Source organism: Athalia rosae, chromosome 4, assembly GCF_917208135.1.
Source record: "Athalia rosae chromosome 4, iyAthRosa1.1, whole genome shotgun sequence".
Taxonomy (NCBI): domain Eukaryota; kingdom Metazoa; phylum Arthropoda; class Insecta; order Hymenoptera; family Athaliidae; genus Athalia; species Athalia rosae.
The window spans coordinates 5,029,331-5,054,726 of record NC_064029.1 but is presented as its reverse complement, the minus strand read 5'-3'; the positions used below and the strand labels follow the sequence as shown (position 1 = coordinate 5,054,726).

At 47.0% G+C, this 25,396-nt stretch overlaps 1 protein-coding gene across 8 annotated transcripts in view; it reads right to left on the bottom strand.

Moving 5' to 3' along the window:
* The window catches only part of LOC105686333 (pikachurin), a 48,205-nt gene extending 23,969 nt beyond the window's left edge, over positions 1-24,236 (bottom strand). Inside the window, exons 1-5 of one of the 8 annotated variants that reach the window (XM_048654628.1) lie at positions 23,356-24,236; positions 22,899-23,230; positions 8,359-8,475; positions 1,867-2,135; positions 1,461-1,713 (exon numbers count right to left, since the gene is read on the bottom strand). In XM_048654628.1, the coding sequence (XP_048510585.1) occupies positions 1,461-1,713; positions 1,867-2,135; positions 8,359-8,475; positions 22,899-23,010 (751 nt within the window). In that variant the 5' untranslated portion in view covers positions 23,011-23,230; positions 23,356-24,236. Of the gene's footprint in view, positions 1-1,460; positions 1,714-1,866; positions 2,136-8,358; positions 8,476-22,898 lie in introns of all 8 variants that reach the window. The other 7 variants (XM_048654626.1, XM_048654630.1, XM_048654631.1 and 4 more) reach the window with 7 other exon arrangements.
* Positions 24,237-25,396: the final 1,160 nt, after the last annotated feature.

Here is a 25,396-nt window from a genome sequence, read left to right as displayed (position 1 = left end):
TAGATCAATTTTTCTCTCGGATTCGGATTCCTGAGCTCAAATTACATTAATACAGACTAAAAAATCAATTTTTTATTTTTGACCCCGAAAAGCTGAAAATTGGCGATAACTCGGTCAATTTTAGAGATAGATCAATTTTTCTTCTAGATTTGGATTTCTGAGGTCAAATTACGTTGGAAAAGTGTCCTACAATCAATTTTCCAAATACTTCATTTTTGGCCAAAAAATCAAGAGTAGGAAGATTATTTTTTGATGTATTCCTGTGTTTTTTGATCTCAGAAATCCGAATCTGGGAGACAAATTAATTAATTCATAAAATTGATCAAGATCAGAACTAATCGGGATATCTCAATTCACGTATTCGTTCTCGAAAATAAGAGTGAGCTATTACCTGACCGTTATAATACAAAGATATAATTAAAATCATTATGTTTCTAGGTGGACAATAAAATTGTGTTGAGCTCGAAAATTAATTATCAAATTGTCGGTCTTCCTTTCATAATGTATATCAATGCACTGCATGGAAAAAAAAATTTGTTTGAAATTTTTTTGTTTTTTTTTCTCGTGTACTTGGGGCCTCTGATCCCGCATTAAACGCCTGTGCTTTAGTATGGCAAGACGCGACAGAATTGAACTCTCCCAGTGTACTCTGAACCCTATGAGCATGTACTGGAGTTTCTATATATTTACTTCCTTAGAAGACGTGGAAATTCGCGGAAGAATCACTGCAAGAGGATGCCGCCAGTTAGGAGGATCAAAGGGGTGATTTACGAGGTGTGAAGTCGATCTCTATCAGGTGTTGACAGCTCATCCGACACCTGCTGACAATGGGAGCAAAAAAAAATAGGAGCCGTGATTTCACACCTCATCACCTATTTAAAAGCCATTAATCAATTTGGTTTGAATTCCGGCACGTGCCGGCCGTCAGAATGCCTGACACATCTGTAAAAATTGGGCGTTGCAATGTGCTACGCAAGTTTCCTTCTGATTGGGTGAGCCTGGACTCAGTACTGAAGTCCGCGCGGACTGCATTCGCCTAATGTTTTTTAGATCTGGATTTTGGTGCGAGAAAGCTAAGCGTGGGGAGAGCACAAGGCGTTACGCCGCGCAGCGGTAGGAGTACGAACGAGATCTAGAGCGCTCGAGCGCGGCGCGCTGGAATATGAATTCTCGAGCTACGTAACCCGCCACACGTTTTTCACCATATTTCGGGCACGAATAACCGGAATTTGGCGATGGCATTCAAAGTTTGAAGACGTGTTGTTGTGGTCATGGATTTCGTTTGTAATTCGTAGCTTGGAAATCTTGACTTCAAGCGTTAATTAGTGTATTTTGAGCATAATTCACGAGACCCTCCAAAACGTCGAAAGAGTTTCATCAAGTTCGAAAAAAATATTCAGGAGAAAGCGGTTCGTTCGACGTGGAATGCCCCATATACATCGGGATGTAATTGAACTCACCGTGCTGACATCGATCACCGCCTCTACCGAGCGGACATTGACATCTCTGACCAAAGTAGGAACCCTCGGTTTGTCTTGTGGGGAGAGTTGCGGTCACCTCAAGACCCGGCTGACCGACCTGCCCGGCATCGTCAATCCTGGGAGATTCAACGTAACAATTTCCACCGGGACCGCACTCCAGGGTGCAAGCTGGGTCCGTTCCCAAGACTCCCTCCGTCGTGTACGACAATTTTTGGCCCTGGAGGGTCGGGACCTGGACGAGAAATCACATTTTCATTAGATTCACCGGAATCAATTTTTGCCCGTAATACACATGCAAAAGGCCGGAAGTGCTGTACTTTCAACGGTGCATTAGGAGGCCGTGAACCTATAAGGATATTTATCAATCAAGAGTGACGACAATTACCTGCGACGTCGGCGAAGGTTCGCCCCGATTCGGAATCTCGTTAGTATCCTCGTCAGTTTCGACGTTCGTTTCGTTCGCGGTTAATGAGGAAGACGACGAAGATTCGTCCGCCGGCCCGGGATCGAGGTGTATCACGAAGGAGGCTCCTCTCATGTAAAGGATATCCTCGACCGCATCCTCGTCGTCCTGGTCTGGACTCAATTCGTCGCTTTCCGTGTCCTCGATAAACTCGCCGAGATCACTCATGGACGATGCGGTTGAATTCAGCTCTGCGATAAAAAAAAAATAACGTCCGAAATGGTCAGCAACTTCTTCCGTTGTACCCGGGCGATTACCACGCGACAAAATCGCGAGGTCTTGAAAACGTAAAAGGAGTAAATAAAAATGGGGTCGAGATTAACAAATAATCGCAACGATAAGCGTTCCCTTCCAACGCCCCTGGAATTATTTTTCCTTTCTCTGAAACGCCAGATGTATACATTTTGATATTTTCTTTCTATACCTTCATCTTCCTTCTTTTCAACTAATTCGCAAACAACCTTCGTACGGAGACGAGAGCTTGCGACGGACGGATCGGTGGTAAGTAGATGTTGAAAGTGGGACACGCTCGGTTTTACGGAGGTTTTAATGGCGATTAATCTTTGTCAGAAATGGGAACGGCGCGTTTCCACGACATTCGAGACAAAGCAAGGGTTGAAGTCTGGGCTCAATGCGCGAGAGATGCAGGGCGCGGGGGAGTGGGCAGGGGGAGGGGGAGGGGGAGGGGGGGATGGGAATTATTTGGGAGGGAAATATGAGAGTAAAGGAGAAAGGGTGCGGCTATGGGAATTATATTCCATTTCAACCGGAGGGTTATAGCCGTACACGGTTATTAAATTCTAAGTGGTGGAATTACCCGCCGCTCTTCGCATCCCCCACGTTCGTCCGGAGGAATTAAATCTCGCGCCAAGTTATCTTCGTCATATTGTCTCTCTGATCGCCCTCGATTCCGCCCGACCAGAGGAGAATAAGACGCTGTTATACCGAACGCGACAAAGAAACCGCGAGCCGTATATGCGTATACGCTCACCGCATCTACCATGGCAACGGTGAATTCTACCGTCCGTGTTCGGACAGGTATTTAGAATCGATCGCTGACTGAAACGTTCATTAAAACTTTCGCACGATTCTGCGGAACACCTGTACGTCGCGAATAACTTGTTGCTGTTCGCTGCAGTTACGGTATCACATGAATCAACTGATTAGGTATTCCATCTGCGGCTCGCCGGGCCGCGAGAGTCGAAAATTCTCACCGATTAATCAAACCCCGTTCGAAACGCCACTGCGAAGGATAATAATTTCTAAGAAATATCGAAGCCGGTGCATCGAACGAGTCGGAAGAAAGTTACACAAGTTTTTGAAGAACATTGCGGAGGGGGGGCCGTAAAAAAGGTCGGGTGAAACGAGGAGCGAAAAGCGGCAGCACGTCTGAAATATATTCGAGCGGGATTCCAACGGCGGCTCGGTCTGGCTCGCTCTCGTCCTTTCGCCACTTTCCACCCACCCCGAGGCCGAGCGTAAATCCTCTAAGCCCTTCCCAGTTCCGTCAATCCTTTCAACCCGCGCGTCTATCGCCCGGTCTCAATTTTAGATCCAACATTTGTCGATGACCCTTACCCTCTTTGCGCCACCTGCAGCGTCGCCGTGTTCGGCGTACACGGTGCGCGCGGCAGTCGCCTCCCCGGAAATTGGCACCTCGTAAAATGAGCGAGTATTTTTTATTTTTTTTTCGCTTCCTAATCTTTTACCATCGCACTCGCGTTTTATTAAAAATTATGTATTCAGGTTTTTACCTTAATTAAATGACTCCTGCGAAACGGGAAAGGTGTATATATGTATACACACACCCGTCGCGCAAGCTCACGCGAAGGTGTAACGGCATTACGTATACCTAATTCCCGGATGAAAGTACAACCTTCGGAGGCTAGCAGCCACGAACTACCCCTGACTCGATACCGAGGGAGGATTTTTTTAATATCAGCCTCGAGGCGTCGTATTCCTACGGAACTTGGCGAGGGTGTAGAAGAGACGAAAGATTTCGGGGAATGATACCGTAAAAGTGGGTGCGCCCACGGGGCGGGAGCTTTGGCCGACTAATTTCCCTTCGATAACGAATCGGCTCATTATACTCCGTAACAAAATATCCACCGCCACCCTCCCACCCCCGACTCTGAAGAGAAAAGACGAAATGACCTCCGCGCGAGGGTACTTCGACTACGGAATCCTGTTCGAGCTTCAGAATTCAAGGTCGCTGTGCCCACTGTTTTAAAAGCTCAAATTACAATCAGCGACTTTTCGAAATATCTCCTTTTTTTTAATACTTTTTCCGATCCGTCCCCTCGGTGCCTCCAACCCGATGTGGCTAATTATTACCGGTTGTGAAGTCACAATCGAAAAGTCGTCGTAGATCAAAGTTCGGATGAGAAGATAGGCGAGGGGTACAGCTGGTCGTACACCCGGACGATAATCGCGAGGGTAGATTCGGGGCGCAATTCAAGGGTGGTAATTGAAAAACCCTGAAATAAAAACCCTCGGAGAGGAGATATGTAAGAAATTTTTTGCGCAAACGTCGGACTCTTAAGGTTGAAAAGAAGCTTGAGAAGAATCGCGTCGCAGCCGTGCAGCGGGGATATACAATATACACACGTATAGCATTCGACCACTGTTATATACGGTAGAAAATAAATGCGAATGAATTTCTATTCTCGCGTCATTCAGTGTTTGTGAAACTCGTTAGAAACGTGCTGGAGAGCTTATGGGAGAAAGGGAGAGCACCCGCAGCAGTTACGGGCGCACCCCTGAGCCCCGAGTACCAAAGTCCTTCGGGCTTCGAGGAACACTCCTGGAAAATTGAACCCCGGAGCACCGGTGCTTTATCGCGCACACGTCCACCGCCCCTCCCGCCCCCCCTTCACCCAGTTATATCGTTTCGTTCGCGTGTCGACGACTCTCGCAATACCGTAATACCTATACTCGTCACTCGGGATACGTATAAATATTTGAGAGCTCTTAGACTCCAATGAAATATACGTGTCCGAGATCCCGTTTCCAGACGTTGTGTACGAGGTAAGCTCGGTTATCGCAGTATAATATTATTATTGTTGTACGTCGTCGCGATGTACGATTTGTATTATTGCGCCATTGTCGCTCGAAAATTCCTCATCGATCGGTTGCATTTCTTCGAACCACCTCGCGCTACCGAGCACTACGAAATAAAGCTCGGAGAAGTTTCTCGCGCCCGTCTGGCGGAATGGAGAGACTTTCGAGAGCTACGTTACTCGCCCGTTACGTAACGACGGGTGACCAGCTGCTAACCGAAGTATCCTCGGCTTAACCTACTGCAAGATTCTCGTGTTTGCATAATTCTAACGTTCGGATGTTTGCTCGTAGATCTGAAAACCCATGCGACCACTTTATGAGCCCCGTAGCTTTCGTTTTCGACCTTCACCCTAACTTGTCCCCTCCCCCCCCCCCCTCGCCCCCCTCAAAAGCTTACCGAAGTGTGTACAGACGTTCAAGTCCCACCGCGAGCTATCGATTAACTACGACGACCATTCCGACGATCTGAATTCAGTCTCTTCGGATTACCACCGACGAAACTCGACCACCTACCCTACTTCTACTCTACCTTCGTACAAGCAAACCCGAACTTAAACCTCCGATTTCTGAATCAGGCAAATTCGCTGATAAGAATTACATTCAGTTCGTTGGAGGGCCATTTTTTTACTCATGGAAAATGATTTTTCCCGAATTTTTGTTTCGTCGAGGAATTCTTGTTTTTTTTTTTTTGGTACAGCGTCGAAATTCCCTTCGAAACAACGGAGAAAAAATTAAGCTCAGGGGGCCGAATGACCGCTCGGCTTTAAAAGGTGGTAATATTTTCAGCATTTTCAGTCTAGATTTTTGCCTCTCAGAGGGCGAGGGTCGTCGATGCGATCCTCGTCATCGTGGCACGTTGGGTGCCGCTACAGCCACGCCTTGCGGGGCGCGCCTTACGCCACACCTTGTGCTTTTTGATTTGATCCTTTTTATTCATTTTCGTTTTTCTTTTTTCTCTCTCTTCTCATTGTTTTTCCCTACCTTTAAACACGTCCGTCGCCGAGCAGACGGATAACAAACTGATCCTCGACGTGAGGCGAAACGGTGCGGATAATTCAAAGTCCGGAAAATTAGATGGAAAAACATGTACGCCCGTATCAATTATCGATTAAGAAATTTCGGGGATGTTTAATCGTATGGGAAATAAACGGTGAAAAACTGCGGTGGAGGTAGTTGAGCTCGGTAGAGTATAAAGGCAGAGTCGGTATATCGGAAAAGTCGGAGAATTTAAAGTCATTTTAGATTAGTGCCGAGTCGTTGGAGCCGGCGTCGTATTCCCTGTTCGAAGAGCGGAGTTTTTCCGGTGGGGGGGGGGGTGGGGTGGGGTCGGGGTCAAAACTATCCCGAGAAACAGAGAAACGTAAAACTTGCTCGCTATCCTGAAGGAAATAAGGATAAAGGTTTAGGGCGCAGAAGGCGTTGAGAGAAAGTCACGCGAATATATCGAGAGCGAGGAAAGCGACAGAGGGAGAGAAAGACAGAGAGAGAGAGAGAGTAAAAAAGTGATTGAGCCGAGCGAAAGGTGGATGGGGGAAACCGAATTTGCATCTTTTTTACAAATCGTAAGTCGAAAACTTGAGACATAAATATTCCTAGCGTTCCACGCGCGCTGCCTTTTTTTTCATTCCCCTGCAACTCCGCTGCGTTACCGCGGATACGTATATGCGTGCGAAAGTACCGCGTCTACGTGAAAATGTTTCAAAAACGAAAGTTTGTTCGAGCGAATCAGCGAGGGGGTAACTTTTTTTTCTCTCTCCTCTAATTCTAAAGCAAATTTCGCCCCCCCCCCCCCCCCCCCCCACTCCGCCCAGCTCGACTACGGTGTAGTAATCTACGTTCGGCAACGGAATATATCTACCGCCACCTGTTCACTCCGGATTTTCTTCAGCGTACACGTCATCCGTAATAACGTGAAGATATAATGGAAGCGCGAACGTCGTTATACGTATACATACGTACAGGCTGCCGGGGTATAATATATCCTTAAATTTGGTTAGTCTCAAAGCACGATCCGTCATAATCCTGGATGCAATGTGTCAGAAACCGACGAGCGAACCGTCTGTCAGGGATCCGCAACCCCCTTCACGGTACTCCGCCATCGCCTCCCCGCGCGTTTTCGCGAAAAAAAAAAAAACAAAACCAAAATAAAAAAGAAAAAAAAAAAAACGGAAGGAATAAAGCGCGACGCCGTCACGCGAAAAGCGGAATCCCAAACGTGCCGTATATATACATACATGTGGAGTAGGAAAAGGACGCTCGCCGGAGAGGACCTCCGGTTGTGTACACAGGTCGATAAATTCCTACAGTTTATACACCTACTAGTACGTAGTTCTCTTTTTACTCCTCTTCTTCCAGTCTGTTTCTTTTTTTTTTTTTTTTTCTCTTTTTTCGCACTCTTCTTTCCTCGAGAACTACGCGGGTGGGGGAGGTGGGCGTCGAAGAAGTCGAGTTAACTAATTACGAGCGCGGTCTCTTTTATGCTCGATTACCCCCGCGGTGTCACTTTTAACCCTCCGCCGTCCATATACTGCACAAGATACCTATTATCCGTGTATATGTATCCCCATGCAGACCGAATTCGCTGGCGACGTGCCGGTTGTACGCTGGCGTAACGCGCGTAGCGTTTTTTCCATTCGTAACGAGAACGTCACGTAATACCGAGGAGGGGATATTTTTTCACGTCTGACGAGAAATTTGATCGTTCGAGAGGTGAAACGCGAAGCCGAGTCTGGCGACGACGCTCACCCTTCCCTCCACCTTCGAGAAGAAGCCCCGTGTACAGGTGTGCGTAACATTGTTGTCAAGCGATTCAAAAGGGTTAAACATGATATCCAGCTAGTCGGGAGCTAATTAAATTTATACATCGAACTTACACGACGCGTACGTCGACGTGTATATACGCGTCTTCGAAATTTATACGATTATTTAGCCTTCCAAGTTTCTCCTTTATTTCTGCTGACCGTTACGTTACAACGGAGTAACGACCCCCGTTCGTTCGAGCTTTACGAAGTCTACGGCACGGGTGTACCTGCATCAGCGAACGTAGCAAGTTTTCCATTTCTGCATCATCAGCGCGACGCGCAGCCGGCGGAAGAGGCAGCTGAAGATGGTAATTAAAACCCGTGTGAATACGAGTAGCTAATTACGCGGGAGGTGAACGTTGTAAGGTGGATACCTACACCTACGCCGTAACTTTACGCCGTCGCGTGTAACGGGAACGAACCTTTCCTAACGAGCTTCCTTCCCGACTGACGGACCGTACAACCTTATCCTCGATTCATTTGAAACCCAATAAATCCCGACGGTATAAAACGGAAACGTCGCGACTAACCGGACGAGACCGCTGCAACCCACCTGCACAGCTGTATCCATTTTTGTGTAAAATGTATCCGTCCCTGCAGTCGCACTCGTACATCCCGTCGTGGAGCTCGTAGCACAGCTGTTCGCAGGGTGATCCGTGACCGCATCTTCCTGAAAATTGAAAAAGAAAAAAATTTTGTAAATTGACGAAAGGTTTGTTAATTTACAGAGTCGCGAATGTCTCTAAATCAGCGTGCGATTACGGGGTAGGTAAAGTTCAATTTTAATCCGGTTAATGGGGCAAGTTCTGAGCGACGGCGGACCGTAGGGGTGGACGGAGGACGGGGGGGAGTTGAAACGCGCCATCCGATATCCAATTACATTGTATAAAATAAATAAAAGCCGATCGAACGATCTTTCGCCGTTCGATACAGGGACAGGAGAGGTAAACAAGTGCAAGAACACAGCCAATCCTGCATTCGGATTTATTTCCTTTGATCAGACAGAATGGCTATAGCCCGCAAATCCCGCGTACACGGGGTCCGCGAGGGTGAAGAGAAAGGAAAAAAAGAGGGTTCGAGAGGGAAAAGTAGAGTGAGGAGTCAAGAGGCAAAGGGAAAAGAAGACGGGAAGGAGAAAAAACGGAGTCTAGCGATCGATCGATCACTTGAACGCTCCCACCTACTCGACGTCCCTTATTCCCACCCCCTCCCCCGCCGGCCCCGTTTATTTCCACCCTACTCATTCCCCCCCCCCCCCCTCCTTCTTCTACTTCTTCTTTTTCTTTTTCTTCGACGGCGAAGGACTCGTTCTATTCTAGAGAGCGAACTTAACTTGAGCAAGCGAAAAGTTCAATTGACTAGAGGGGAGAGCTGCAGCCTCGAAACGTAATCCATAATTTTACTTCCGCCTTGCGTAGGTATGTATGTATAGGTATAACGGGGCGGCGTGAGAGCACCGACGCGACCCTTTGCAACGTAGCTATTTCGTAGCGACCCCGTGTAATTGGTATTTTTTTTTTATTTCGTTTGTCATTTTTTTTCCCCATTACTTTCATATCAAAGATCAGAAGGGGGTAGTTCGTTCGGGCGTGCTCTCTGCGATACAAATGTAAAATAAATAAACGGGATAAATTGAACGGAAAATATATATATATATATATATATATATATGTATCGGGCCAAACTACTTCGGCGAAAAGGATGGGATCCTGCGAATAATCGTCGAATTCCACCTTAGCCGTGACTCGTCTCGTTCGAAAATCTCGCGTTTTTTTTTAGCTACGCGACGACCGTGCGCGGTGTTTTTGTGTCGTTTCAAATACCGTGGCGAATTTCACCCTCGATTCCACCCCCGCTTGCAACGGGAACGTCGCAGCCGGCCGAGTCGTTGCCGGAAGGCGGGCTAAGCAGTCAAAATAACGAACGGAAGCTTTCTGCATTGTACGACTACTTGTAGTATCCGCGCTCGTGGTCGTCGAGCCGTGTTGAAAATAAATGACAAAAATTTTACGTCGAAAAAAACATCCGCCGTTACAAGGAAAATACGCTCCCGCGAACACGCTGTACGAGAACGATTCTTTTCAAACTTACGTAACACAGCCGGGGTGGAGTTCTACCGAATTTCGAAAATTGGGAACGGCTTTCGCTCCGCTCGTGTTAAAACAGCGAACCTCGTAGGCCGTACGTGATCCAACCGTAACGACGAAGCCGCTGGTTTCTATTTTACAGGCAGAAGTCAATACGCCTTCACAAAGTTGCCAAGGGACCGGCTGCCGTATGTATAGAGCGACGGTAATAACAAGGACGGTCGCCTACTATGTATACGTGCCTACACGCCACCGCGGAGATGAGCAGTACGTTCGTTTGTTCGCGCGATCCCTCTAGGTATCGCGGAATCGGAATTCTGCAGATTCATCTACCCTTCTCCACCCCGTCTGTACTGTAGAGAGCGTCATATTCAATGCAGAGATACAAAGCCACGTCGCGCCCCGTTCGCGATGAATATTTGACGCGCGCCAACGTCCGTGTGGATGATCCCCAGCTGTAAAAGCGAACGTGGGGCAGTGCAGGTCGCTATTTTTGCTTTTGATTTTCGTAGCGGGGATTAGTTTGATACGAAATCTCTGAATCGGAAATAATGACGCGGAAACAGCGAATGATCTCGCGGCGAGCGATCTCCACTTTTTCTGTGCAAAAAAATTGTGCGTGGCCATCCGCGGTTGCTGTTCTTTTCATGGAAGCGCGGAGTAGGTTCTCTGTACCGAATGAGAAATTCTGGTGGAAATAGAATTTCGTCGTTATCTACCAGCAATTCGCTTCAACCTTCGAAATTCTGACGGAAGAGACGACGGCTGTAGCCGTCCAGCCGTCTCCTTTTTTTGGTTTTCGGTTTTCTTCGGGACGAAATCGGTGGCATGATTTAATTAGGAATGAATTCCGGTGAGAATCGGAGTAACGACGCGAGGCTTTCGCAGTTATATATATACCATAGTTTCTTGGCTCCGTTAAAGTTTCGACGAAATGAACGTTGACGGAGCCGAACGAGTTGGTTAAACTTTTCCACCGAAACAATTGAAATCCCGAGGACACGCGGCGTCTGCCGTGGCAGCTGCGCGATCCACCACCTCCCCACACCCGTATCACCGCCAAACGGATAAATTTTCGCTAATGCGAGAGAAGCTTCGCAATTGATTCTTTGATCTAGATTCTGAAATAATAATTAGTCGATCAACGCTCCCAGCTAACGTTCTCCCACCAATTAAGCGCTTTATTAAACTCGGAATGAATCGAATCTTCGATATAATTGAATTAGAACCGGCTCAAACCCTTTACAATTCACGACCGAGGAGAAATATGCCATCCGGAAACACACCCCTTCGCCTCCCACCTTATAAATTTTCCACCCCGACTGTATGCGCTGCGCGGATAAATGAAGTCCGTCCAGCGATTTATTCGTCCTTTGATTCCGACATCCCGACGTCAATATTCACCGACGGTTAGAATAAATATTGCATCGGGGCGGTCGCGAGTCGCGCCGCCGCCGCCCGACGTAATATTCTTCCCGATTTTTTTCGAGCGTCATTCATGTAAATTTTATTCAAAGGGTGGACTTTGTACGTGTGTATCGACGCGGCGGCACGTCGAGCGGGTGTCGGTGCGCGGCAAGAGACCTCGAAAAGAGATGACATATATAATTGAAAAACAATATAAATAATTCATCGGTTCTCCGTTCCGAATCCCCCGCCCGCTTGCCAACTGCTGTACCCGATGTGTACTCGGAAATAACGCGCGAGGACTTCATCGCGGGTATACACACCTACGTGCCCGCGGGTGGTTTACGTTGCCAATTTTTAGTTGGGAGCCACTGCGCGTCGCAAAGGGTGCCCAGGGCGCGTCGCCATAGCAACCTGATACTCGGACACGAGGTCGACCCCGCGGCGGGGACGAGTGCCACCTCGAGATTCGGCATCGCCCCCCCCTGCCGCCATCTCTTTTTACCTCACTTACCACTCAAGAACAGACAACCCTCTACATTTTACCCAACCCTCCGCCTTCAATTTGCCTACCTCGTACCGTACCTGAGCACTCGATGACCCGTGGTAGAGACCTACAGCGTTACCGAAATGCATTTCGACGACGATCCGTGTTCGGCGTATGCTAATCACGATTAAGGGTTGGTCATTTGGTCCCCAGTCGCGAAGCTTCTCTTTCGGCGAGGTCAAGGTTGAGGAGACAGGTCGATTATGACGTTCCCTTTTTTATTCTTACCGCAACGCGAAGGGTATGACAAAAAATTATCCGTCGCGAGGACCTCGGCGGTTATCTTTCGCTGGGGGGGGGGGGGGGGGGGAGCGGAAAGAAGGGATTGCGATTGAAATTTGTAAAGAGAAAAAACGAAGGACGTGCGAAGGGCTCCAATTAGCAAACTCGCTAGCGATCGAATACTCTGTCTCGCTAAAACAGTGGATGGAGAAAGTTATTTTTTTGTTCTCTCTCTCTCTATCTCAGCGAAAACTTCCGTAATTGTTTATAAGAAACGTGCCCGGGAATACGACAGGCTCTTTTATGTTTTTTTTTTTTTTTTTTGTCACCTCTTTTCGTTTCTTTCGTTCGCCACCGAGACGCCTCGGAGATTGGACTACAGCCGGTGTACGTTCTTGGATAATTTTGCTCAAAGGTGTTCGGCCCTGGGGATCCAGGTTTCCAGGTAATCTTCCATCGAGAGTATAAAATTAAATACGAAAGTGCGGGACGTCGAGAGCGAAAAGAAAATCTCACGGGTAGACGGGGCTCGTCGCGTTCGCGACTCGGTGCACGGTTGATAATAATTTATAAGTAGGAATCGGGACGAACGCGAGTATAACGTAAATTCTCCGGGTCGCATACTCTGGGAACAGCTTCGGCAAAAGAAGCGGCGTTATTACAGATTGAGAAGTTAGAGTTAGCCCCGTCTTTTGGAGAAATGAGAAGCGAGCGATAGACGCTCTTTGAGAAATTAATTTAGCAAAGATTGAGATCAACACCCGGTACGGCGAATGTATGAAAAAAAAAAAAAAATTAAAACCTCTCTTCGGAAAACTTTAGCGTACGTCGACGATCCGCTGCCGTCTCGGCGAGAAAAACCGAACCGATTTTCGATCCGCATGACTTTCCAAATCAGACACGCTTTCGTTGGGAAAAATCTAGCGGCCCGGTTTTCTATCGAATTCACTCATTTTGAGGGGAAGTGACGAGATCGACACACGACGACAACTCGATTGTCGCTAACCGTCGCCCGGTTGAACGATTCGACGCCCTGGCGGTGGGGTGTATACCGGGTGCCTGACTGTGTACAGTTTCCCATCCGTTCGCTCGAGTTTAAATTGGTTTCGTTCCGACGAAGCGCGGATACATACCACCGACCCACGTAGTACATGGCACTTACGGCACATAGAACACGTACCCACGCCCTCGCGAATTTTTGATCTCGTTCGACAAACTATGCCGCGGATGTGAAAGTAGTATAATACGCGCGCACGAGAAACTTATCGTCGGATCTCCTAGGTTTTTCGACGTCGCGGGAGACGGGGGGAAACGGGAGACGGGGGGATTCGACTCGGTAGGGTATAACAGGAGTACTTATGCGGAGAAATATAATCCCCGCGGTGTTAAATTACGCGAATGCAGCGGCAGGTGGAGGAGATACAGCGCCGGGTATAGCCGGTGTACCGCGTAGTCTCCAACGGCGTAAGGACTAAGCCCGTGACTTAAGGAGCGCTATAAACCTCTGTTACACTAGGAAATTCAATGATCCCTGCAGTTTCGGTCTCCCGGCTGCACTTTACAGTTATTACTCGCATCCGGGCTGAATCCAGGGATATTTAACGGGTCGGATACCGTACTACCTTACGTGTAAGAACTTACGCCGTACCTACGGGAGAATTCTACGAGCGTAGTAGGTATACACGTAAAGGTGGGTAAAGTCGAGTATTGATTACGCGGGAAGGTGGGCGGGTAGGTAGATAGGCAGGTTCCGAAGGGTTCGTGTGCGTTTTACCGCTAACTAATGTATAGTGAATGCGGGGTGAAACCGAAACTCACGAATCGGACGAGGTTGAAAAAAAGGTCGGGGGGAAAAAAACGCGAAGAAATTGCCCGGGCTGTCGTCGTCTGATTTCGTCGAAGGTGAATCCCCGCTTGTTTCAACCGTACGGGAGTATTGACGGAGATTTCATTGATCCGCGATGCCTCTATCGATTCGTAATTATTTCGGTGTAATGGTTAAAACTCGAGTGATTTCGGAGCGTACGATATTTCGCAGGTACGCTTACACCTGTAGTCGCGAACCTCTACGCATCTCACGGATGAGAACGATGACGCGTTGCAGAGGTATTCCCGACACGATCGAAAACTTGTAGGACGCGTAGGGGAGACCGGGGCAAGTTGGAGGCTGGGGCAAGATGACGAATTGATTGTTTTTAGAATATTTTGACAGATAGCGCCGGGTAAGTTATCAAAAAGTGTTAAACACTCTTCTACGCAATAATATTTGCGATATAGCTAGCGTGGCAAGGTCATCCGGCTTTTTTACGGAGGCATTGTGGTTTCAGACGTGTGCGAAGTAATATCTGGAGCTCAAGAAAATAGTTGTATACAACTACAGATAAGCAAGATCGGACTTGTGAATTAATACTTTATTTCTATACGCATATAGATCCTAGAGATCATAGAATCTCCGAATTTTCACCAATGTACTTTTTGTGGGGTTCTTTTTTTGCAAATAGTAGCAAATGGGGCAAGATGGTGGGGGCAAGTTGACGGATCGTCCTTATCGAGATCTTTGCATGTTGTTTAGTTAATTGATATTTAGGCTACATACGATTGTGCAGCTCATTGAATAATTCGATAAATAAATAAATGAATAAATTTATTCACGATTCAATGTTGGCATGTTCTAATGTCGAAGGAGCAGCTCAGTTCGTTTGCGACCAGTGTTAATTATCAGTATATGTATATCTAAGCTAAACTACATAAACTATGCGTATTTGTATTTTCATATCTTTTATGGATTTGAATAAACTGAAGTATATTTTGACGAAAAAAGTATTTTTTTAGGCCCATTAAACCAAAATCTAATATTCGTCAACTTGCCCCGATAGGTTCGCCATCTTGCCCCGTGGTCGGGGCAAGTTGACGAATTTGCAGAATTTCGGAAAAATGGAAATTACGTAGTTTGTGAATGACCGAATTCAATGTCAATTTTTTTTTTAATAGCTAACATCTCATACTTTTGAAAAATACCAAAAGATTTTGAAATTCGCTTACAATCGATTAAAAAACCGCACTTGAAGCTTAACGTCTCCAACTTGCCCCGGCCTCCCCTACCGACGGAAAATCTATACGCGAACACCAGTATCCCGCACGCCATGAATTTCGGCGGAATCGCAATGATGATAACAACGAACCGCTGAACGCCATTCTTGCGCCGAAACAATCCGGATACCGAGGAATCCTAATTTTACTTCTGGAGCTAAGGGGTGGGACGTTCGGGGGCGCACGTAGCCACTGAATTTCGAAGAATTTTCGTCCGGTATCCGAAAATTTTGTTTCCAACGGGCGAACGCGTTCATAATCCCCCCCGCAACGCTATCAACCGGATCATCCTCAGGATCAGCGAGCGATATAAAATACGGCTTCCGTACCAGCGGTGTTTGGTACACCACCGTCTGCTGTTTGGCTTCATATTCCACGGTTGTTGTCATTCGACGAAAAAAATATGGAAAAAGAATATTAAAGAAAGTAAGGCCGATCAGCCGCGCGAGGGGCCAACGCCTCCCACTCATCCCCGAATCGAATCCCTCCTAGTGTCGACGGAGCATCCGCGTCAAATATTCAAATTCCCGACTTCGGGAATCAACCAGCGGCGGACACGCGTCCGATTCATTCGATCGATTCATCGGAGTCCTTCGAACGAATCCACGCGATTTCACGCTCGGCGATAAAATACATTCTTCGTTTCATTATAGTCTTTTTTTTTTTATCTCACCCTCTTTACCACCCGCAATCGACGCGTAGAAAATTCACTTACGAGTGTTACGAACGAAAACACCGCGTCGACTACTCTCGTACAGCCGGTTTTCTCTCCTGTACAAGCGTAAAGAGTCAATTATCGCCCCCAAACAAAGGCAATTGTACGTTTTCCTTGTGCTTTCCATTCGCGAGCACTCGCTGTGCAGAGGTAGAGAGGAGACAGGTATATGTATGCCTACGTACGTCGTATACGCTCAAGTACTCGAGCACACGTACGCCTCTATACACATAGGTGTGCGTGGGCAGATGGATACACGTGTGCGTAATTATTGCAACGGTACTCACTTAGCGCATAACGTTGCACACCTAAGGGCGAGTGCGAAACTACTCCGGGTATGTAATAACAAGTTATCTTTAACCGAGTTTTCGCGGAGGCTGAGCGGCACGCGGGGCTTACCCCCCTCGCATATATCCCCGTCGAAAGTTACCCTGCGCTGGTGTGTTCCACGCCCGGGATCGCACACACCTTTGATAATATCCCTACGAGGATCCCGTGCGAAAGTCAAATCCGGAGACGCCTTCGCCGCTAGTCTCCACAGAGGTGTACAACCGTGTGTCTAAATACGTAAATCTATATATTCGTGTAACTAGGTATACATGGAAACACTGCAGCGCAACACCACCACCGCCGTGGCTATACGTACGCGTATACGTATACTACCCCCGAGGTGAAGGAAGGGCAATGAACTTGCAACGCGTTAAGGGAGCGGGAAAGGGGCTTGGAAACTACGAATAACGAGGGTGCGCGACTATGGACGACCCTGTATAATACCATTGCACACGCTCCGTACCCCCGCAAGTCAGTCGCGTGGCTCGCCCGATCCCTCCGGTTTTCAGACGTGCGAGGTAAAAAATGATGTAGTTCGCTCGCTTCTCCTTCTTTCATTCTTTTTTCTTTTTTTCTTTTTTCTCTTTTTTACTACTCTCTCTTTATTCATTTCTTTCGTACGCCCTGCGCGCCGGAATTATCTTCGGAATCAGCGGAGGGTGACTCGAATTTTACGACGTCGAAGCTCGGAGGCTGCTCATTTTTAGTTATATGGGAATTTTTCTTGATTCCTTTCATCCAATTTTTTCTCGCCCCCCCCCCCCCCCCTCCACGGATCCTTTAACCTGAAGATATTTGTCGGATGTCGTTTCACCGATTGATTCATACCTATTCAAAATAATACCGCAATCTATCCCCTTCGATTGACGCGATCGAAAGTTATTGCCGTTTGGAGAAAAAAATCCAATTTCTTCGGTGAACACCCCTAGTTCTGAAAACAACCCCGTCGTCCCATCGCGAGTAAAGATCACGGCGCTTATTCGCTTTTTTTTTCGCCACATCCCCACGCGAGTGGGAATTTTTATTTCGACGTGGGTATCCAGGTGGTGCGACGTACCCCTACAGACACAGTGTCGTACAAGCTCCTTTTTCGCTTTTATCGAGGGCGAACTGCAGGCGAACGAGAGACGGAATCTCGTCAAATCTACGAGCAGCTGGTGCATCTGCATCGGCCTCGCAGACGCCACAGGGGGGTTTAAGAAAGTCGAAATTCCGGGATCTAGCTATCCCGAGCGCAGCAGATATAACGGGTCCCGTGGGTCAGGCGACATCGGGGAATCAAAAGACGATACCTGCCCCGCCAGACCAGCGTGTAATTAGTTAATAGTTAACGGGCGACGACTAAATTATTCGAGAGAATAATTTCGAACGGGGGAGTAGAGCATTGGGGCGTAGAGCGAGCGGGCGTAGCGCGCCTCGTCTAGCAGCTATACAAGGCGTCGTTAATTTTCCATTGAGTAATTACGCACGCCTCGTCTGATACTGGTCAATTGAATTTCCCGTACGTGTGCGCGTACCACCTATATACGTGCGTACCGAAACAACGCCGATGACACCGACACCCGCTAACCTTCGAATGCAACGTCCCGACGGCCGTGACGATGAAAACGGACGGTGACACGCATAAGCCATTCGAGGGACGTAACGAAGCCGAAGTGGACAAAAATAAGGGGATCGCCACGCAGGGGGTTTCTCCGCGAATGAAATCAAACGAATCGTTAGCCGGCAATGTCGAATTAATTTTTACACCCAGGAGGAAAACGACGCAAGAAATTTCTGATCGCGGATCGACGAAGAGAGGTGTTTTTTTTTTTTTTTATGTCTCTGTCAAAAATTTCTCATCGAGAAAATGGGCGCCCTCGCAGTTTCGGCGAGACGTGCGATTTAATGCATCATCCCTTTAAGGAGGAGTTTTCAACTCCTCGCACCATTTTCCGTCGGTACCGTATAGTTTCCGTTTCCCGTTTACCCCCGTTGGGATATAATGGACGGTTGCACAGCCAGGGGGTTGAATTGGTATTGCAATGCCGTTCGCGTATACGGCGTTTATCTCCACGGTTAAATTGCAGCCTTCTCGCCTTAACGGGGGTTAAGTACCCGGCCATCAATCCGGAGCAGATGAATTATTTGTCGATCATTGATTCGATTCGGGGGCAGGGTGAGTATTTGGAGAAGCGATTATACAGGTTTTCCTCATATATATATATATGTATATATATCTCGTAGGAACCGAGCCGCTCTCCGGCGAAATTCTATTTGGAAAACCAGATATAATAGCTCCGACCAACGCACGCCTACCCAGAATGACCCTCTTCATTCACCGAGGAATACCTCGAAAATTCGGACTGCATATTTTTCCAGAAACTACGTAGGATACATCGTAATATACTTCTTTTTTTTTTTTTTATCTCGAATAGAAAGGCATGTCCTATAGTTAAAATGAGATTTACCGCATGCAGCTGTACAAATCTACAACATCGAGGGCAGCTGGTTTTTGATCGACGTCGTGCTATCCAAGTGGATGGTACATCGGCTCGATCGTTCGACGCCTTCGGGGCGACGCTGCTCCCAGAAATTGTCAAAAGCTTCCGGGGGCCCGAAGCGCTTTCGAGTCAATGCACCGCGCGATCGAGGCGGAAGTCGACGCGGAAACAATACGGAATCTCTGGACAGTCGTGTTTCTTATGATAAAAAAAAAAAAAAGATCTCGCGACGAAGTTCGTCAACATCAACTGATTCACACCAAAAACTCGATTACCTCGTGGATATTTCTAGTCTTTTTTTTTTTCTTTTTTTTTCTGCGTTCCCAACGGCACGGGAATTTAATTTCCGAGCAGAAAAAGGATATCGCCGCAGCGCGAATGAACAAATATTTTATTTACAGTTTCAGTTTTATTCTGAGGTATACCTGGATGCGGTATAGATTTTTTCGATGTCCGCATATCGTCCGAATACACGGAAAGCGTACGGGACTCCGACTGATGAACTGCAATTTTTTTTTCTCTTTCTTTTATTTTTGTTGAAAAACAAAAAAATAAAACCGTTCGAAGTAAATTAAAATCGAAACGTTGGGAGCCCTGTACGTTTTATATCCTGTCCACTTACTGGACCGCAATTTCGCAGGAACAAGGGAGATGAGAAGAAAAAAAAATAAACAGAAAAAAAGCTCCGGAGAATTGACGCTTGTAAACAGCAGCTCCTTCGAATATTCCGAAGAGTTAGTTATTTACTTTTGTTTTCCGCAGCTTCTCATATTACCTCTCGACGGGAGGCCCGAGCCTCGACGTATGTATATATATATATATATGAGTGAAAAGGACCAAAGTACAATATTATTAGTTTAAAGTTAGAAATAACTGAGAAAAAATGAGCGGAAGAATTTGAGAGAACTGGGTCGCTTGTACGCAATGAAAATACCTGAAAGAACGAAAAGGTCTCCTCACCCTCCGCTTTCATCTCTTCGCTCTCGTTTCTTCGGGACACGTAACGAATGTCAGTTGAATTAATGAACCGGATCGATGATCGTGTGAAAAACATCAAAGAGTCGAGTCGAGCATCGCGACTAGAGTGACAAATACGCGTGCTTCGATACTTGGGCTTCGACGTATTCGGAGTTGAAAAAAGTTCAGAGCGCGATTGATGATTTTTAGCGAGTTTATGTAACGTGGACTTGTTTCGCGTACGTCCCGTGCTAACCGATCGAAAAGCGAGCGGATTGTTGAAACCCATTAATCCTCGCTCCGCGAATCGCTGTAATTGGCAATAACTGATTGCTCGTGCACGTCCGGATAAATTATCCGCCTCTGGATTTCGTCGGGAAAAAAATGCCAAACAATCACGGAAGAATTCGCGAGATCGCGTGCGTCCGATCGAAATTACTGCACCCTCTGGTTTTAATTTCACGGAGCCGTTCCGAGAAATTTTTTTTTTCAAACGCGAATCGAAAATCCCGATCCTCTTTTTCGCCGTTGATCCGACCGCTCCCTGCATATTCCGATTCGTATAACGTAACATCCCACGTAAGCCAAATCGAGCGCGATATATGAGATGCAAACTATCCGCGGGTGCATGAGTAAAACCGAATATATCCCAACTGCCTATTCTATATTTTCAGAAATATCTTATTCAGACGTTCGAATTTCAATGATAACGAATTCTTCGGGTAGTTTTACGGGCATAAAAGAAGCATCTCATTGTCCTCACGCATTTCGGGGGTAGCGAGGTTTTCTCGTTTTCTTTTTTTCTTTTTTTCTTTTTTTCTTTTTTTCTTTTCTTCTTTTTTTCTTTTTTTATTCTACGCCATTTGAGGCGGATTGTTTTCTAGCGAGAACCGAGTTCGACTACCGGGTGCAGCTCGCCCTCGTCGGCCCTGACGTAAATATTAGCTATTAAAATAATGGAAGCTTAATTAAACTTTAATGTGAAAAAGAGACAAAAACTAAGCCACTTATGTGCCGACGCGGTAGGTTCGCAGCGACGGGTCACTCGAGGCGTTCGCAATGTTTGCCGGAGCCCGCTGATTGTGAGGTATGAAGTTAGCTGAGTAAATATAAAAATTTCAACACTGAGCGGGTAGATGAAGAATTTCTTCTTAATTCAAAATTTTTCTTCATTTTCCCTTCCTTTTCATTTTTTTCCCCTCCCCCCCCCAAAAAAAAAACTTTAGAGGGGAACATTGCGATATCAAACAAGAACGCGACGTTTCCATTTCCATGTGATAACGTCCTAGGGCATACGCTACACGTGCAAACAGGGAACGAAACGTTTTTTTGTCTCCTCTATGGTCCATTTCTTTTCTATTCATCGGACAGCGATAGGAGGTTTTCTTCGTTTCGTTTTCGTTCTGTTTTTTTTTTTCTTTCTCTCTCTCTCTCTCTTTCTCGAGGAGCTGCTGCCAGGGGACAGGATATAGACGGCCATGATGGAGAGACGTCCGCGATACGGTCCGGAAGTACGGAGGTCTAGTCGCATCGCAAGTGTCCCATGTACCCCGAATGGCCCTTGAGGGATTCACGTGAGCAGCTGAGGTCGGTCGGTCGGTCTCTGGCTGACATTTACCCGCTCACCTTTACATTCGACATTTATACCCACGCATCAACCCTCTAGCCCAACAGCTATGTATGTACCACCGGAGTCTTCTATGAAATTGCGCACCGCTATTTTCAGCCGTAGGTTCAAAGGTCATGTTTGTTTTTCTTTCATTTCGCCCCCATCGACGCTTCCTCCGCTCGGGTTTATAGAAATTTATAAGAGCGACGAAATAGATTGTCACTCCTCCGGTAGGGCAGGAAAATACGAAAAAATCTAGAATCTCTCCGAAATTTTTACGATTTAATTCCACACCCTTTGGATCGACAGGTCGGTTGGAAGGAACGGAAAAAAGCCCGCGAATTTCTACGAGCATTCCGTGGCGATCGATCTGGCCCGCGAGTATACACGGAGTACGTGAGTCAGGTCAATTTTCTAAACGCAATGTAATCTTTTCCCTTGGGGTTAACACCGCGGAAAATTAAAGCGATACAATTTTTTCCCTTCAGCTTTATTCGCGTGTCTGCTTATCACGGGAATTCGATTCGTTATTATGTTCGTGGCTCGTGGTGTTACCGGACGTATGGATTTCGATCGTGAATAGATCGTCGGCGATGCGATGATTCCTTTTTTTTCATACTATATCCTTGTAAAAGGAAACGCGAGATACGAATTTTCGAAATATTCATTACCTAGAAAACCGCTCCGAGTTTGATCATGCGTTTATCGCTTTGATATATATCCACGCCTTTTGGAGAGATTTGTATTTACGGAAATGAGAGCGCAGAGAGAGAGAGAGAGGGAGAGAGAAAGAGAGAGAGAGGAAATATTTGTGCTCAAAGTATATCGAACACGGTGAAATACAAAGCAACAAAAGGTCACGGTCGTTATAACGAGCTCTGATATTAATTGCGTTGAGACCATTAGCGAACGAACCAGCTGCGTTTCGCCCTTTACGACTGACCCCAAAACTATCCTGCAGCGTCCCCGCATCCACTCGTTTACCGTTGATCTCCATACCGCAAACCGACCCAACAATTTTACCCTGTGAAAACCTTTTTTTTCAAATCCCCGATGTTTTGTCGAAAAATCCTCCAGACGAAATGATAATCGAGGAGAAACGGTGAAATTTTTTTATCCAACAAACTCGGGTGGACGATCAAAAGCGGCGAAGAAGTGACCCGGTATTTAGTTTTTACGTACGTTCATAAGTGAAACGCAGCTGCCCGAGCAAAACCCGAGGGATTCGAGGATCTCTTTTTTTGCCATCCTCGTCAAACGAATTACATTTACGTGAACTAGTGGTGCACACGTATTCGGAGGAGAGACGCGGCCCCCGTAGCCGACTCGTGTCTGTAACTCCCATTTATCTTATTTGTCAACGTGATTTGTCATCATTTTATCGAGAAACGAACGCGAGGGGCATCGAAATCCTCCTCCTCCTCCTCCTCATCCTCCTCCTCCTCCTCCTCTTTCGAACGTTATCGATAAACTCGCGAGCAGTGGAGGGAGACGGCCCGGGAAATGAGAAAACAGAGAAGAGAAAATTAAAAAATACCGGTCCTTCCGTCCGCCGTCCTTTCGCGAAAACTTCGAGCAAGTTCCTCGCTTTTTGTTTTTTTTTTTTTCTCATCGGACACGACGGCATTCGCTGGAGAAAAACTCACCCTGAAAGGCTGCCTCGAAGGTGGTCTTATCCTCCACGGGGTTTTGAGCTCGAACAACTTCGGTCACAAGGTGTCCAAAAATCACAAAAACCCAACACCAATATCCAGACATTGTCCCCGTTGTAACATACACTTTCCTTCGGCGTAATTGACGCGGTAAAACGGATTGCACTAGTGCATTATATTCCAAAAACTTGGGCAGCTCACTTCCGACGTGTCGTAGACCGCAAAATGATCGAACGGTATCAACGGCGGTATTATCAGGTGAACGGCGAATCCAGTTATGTATTCCTTTGGCACGTCGCTCTTCGAGGTTCGCTGTGATCTCCCTTCTATACGTGGTCATACATGTGTTACGCGTTCACTAAATATGTACGGGGAGGATCGTGTGCGGTGTGTATCCTGCGTGTGCAGCTATTGTGTCAAGTAGTAAATGTAGGAATATTATTTGTCTCACTCTCCCCCCTCTCTTCTCTCGCCTCTCTCATTCACTATCCGTCCTACTACCGGATCAGCTTATCGCGTACGTGTGTTAATACGGATGTGTCGGTTCAAACTGAGCGAGGGAAGTTGAGTGGTGAGACGAGGTAGGTAGGTAGGTGGCGAAGTAAAACTTTTAAGATCTTCACTGTATTATAGAGTAACACCGTGAGTATGGGAACACGTCGTAGCTTCCCCGAAACGGCGTTATTACATTATGTACATACATGTAATTCTCTACGGCGGAGGTATTAAAGTGCGAAACGTGGTTCCCTCCCCCGTCTGTTCCAGGTATTAACCGAAAATCCTTTTCACTTCGATATTATCACCTAATCCCCGCGCTCATCTCGACATCAAACCCGAATCCAAAAATTTTCACCCCCTCAAAAACTTATAGCCCATACAAAAAAAAAAAAAAAAAAGAAGAAGAATCTCGTGTCAATTTACTCGGTGTACAAAATCTTCATAATTTCATTTCGTTCATTCGTTAAAATCGTCGAAAATTTTTCATAATCCCGGGGAAGCGCAACGATTGGGACTCTGACTCGTAGTGTATATTATTCTGGATAGGATAGGGCTAGATATACTCCACTGCACTCATAGGGTGTTAAAATTCAGTGTGTGCTGCGATGCTATTTTTACTTGATACGTCGATCACTACTCGTGGGGTGGATGAACGGCGGGTTTTCGCTCGTCACAATTATTTATAAAAAACAGAAAAAAAACGTTAACAACAAATTGCGTACGCTCGACCCTCGGATCGCGAGGGGTATTCGCGATTTTTCTTCAAACTGCGAGGGATCGCGAGGTACGTGGTGAACGCCGGCCGGCGACTTCAATCGAACTGCGGGGGTTGCTCGACTGTGGCGCCCCCGACAGACGCTCGCACCCTCGCACCCCTCGTTACGTTGCGTCACGGTGGCCGCCTTCGATCCACCCCGCCATCTTGCCTAAGATACCCGACGCCCCGGTGTGCGAACGTGTACCTGCAGGCTCACGGGGTATGCGAGGCGAACGTGTTGGTGACCACCCCCCGACCGAAAACCACCCCTACTACACCTTCCCGATACTACGCTACGACCTACGCGCGCCGATACTAACCCTGAACGAAAACATCCGACCGTCGAGGCGATGCAACTCCGTAGAATGGGATACGTTCGGGTGCCGAAAACTACCCCGCACACCTCACGCCGCCCGCTGCCCGCTGCCCGCTTCCTCCCCACCCCTTTACTCGTGGGGTAGGTTTAGAGAGGCAGAAAACACCCTTCGGAGTTTTCTACTGCTAGATCATTTCTACGCTCGATCGTACCGGCTGGATATACCTACCGTTATCGTTAGGTCAACGATTATTCGCTTTACATCGTTCTCTTCCTCCCTCCCCCGCCGCCGCCGCCACCGCACTGTACGAAGCTGGGGAGAAACAAAGTGGCTTATGATTCTCGGTGAATCGTAAAGTCGAATATTGTATCTACCTGTTGTCGGGGTGGATCAATTTTTTGAGAGAAAAAAATTATACCTACGAATTTTGCTCGTCGATCGAAAATCAACCCCCGTCCCATCGACCATCCGTAGTGGTCGAATTTTTCGAACACGTCAGGCCATCCCATAATTTCGTTATTGTTCGCTATAAACGATGCAATCCCGACTGACTATCGCCGATATATCGACTGGCTAATTACCGTAGCGACCCGTGGGGGGAGGGGGGGTTTGGGAGGGGGATGATTTATGAATGAACGAGTCGATGGGTTTCATATGCGGAAGCATAGAAGGATATGACGGCTGGATGTGAAACTATTGCGCAACAGAAAAAATGCCCGGTGCAGGGAACAATATTTTTTTTCGCAGCATCCTTGTCGGTGGTCGTGTGATTCTCCGTTGTACGCCTTTTCAATTTCGGAATCCATCCAACGAGGCGTAACGAGCGATTTGCCTTTTTGAAGACCAGCTGAAAATTCGGAAGGGAAATCGTTTGGAAATCGTTTATTTCGATGGATATTAGCGCAGTTATTTCTGTAATC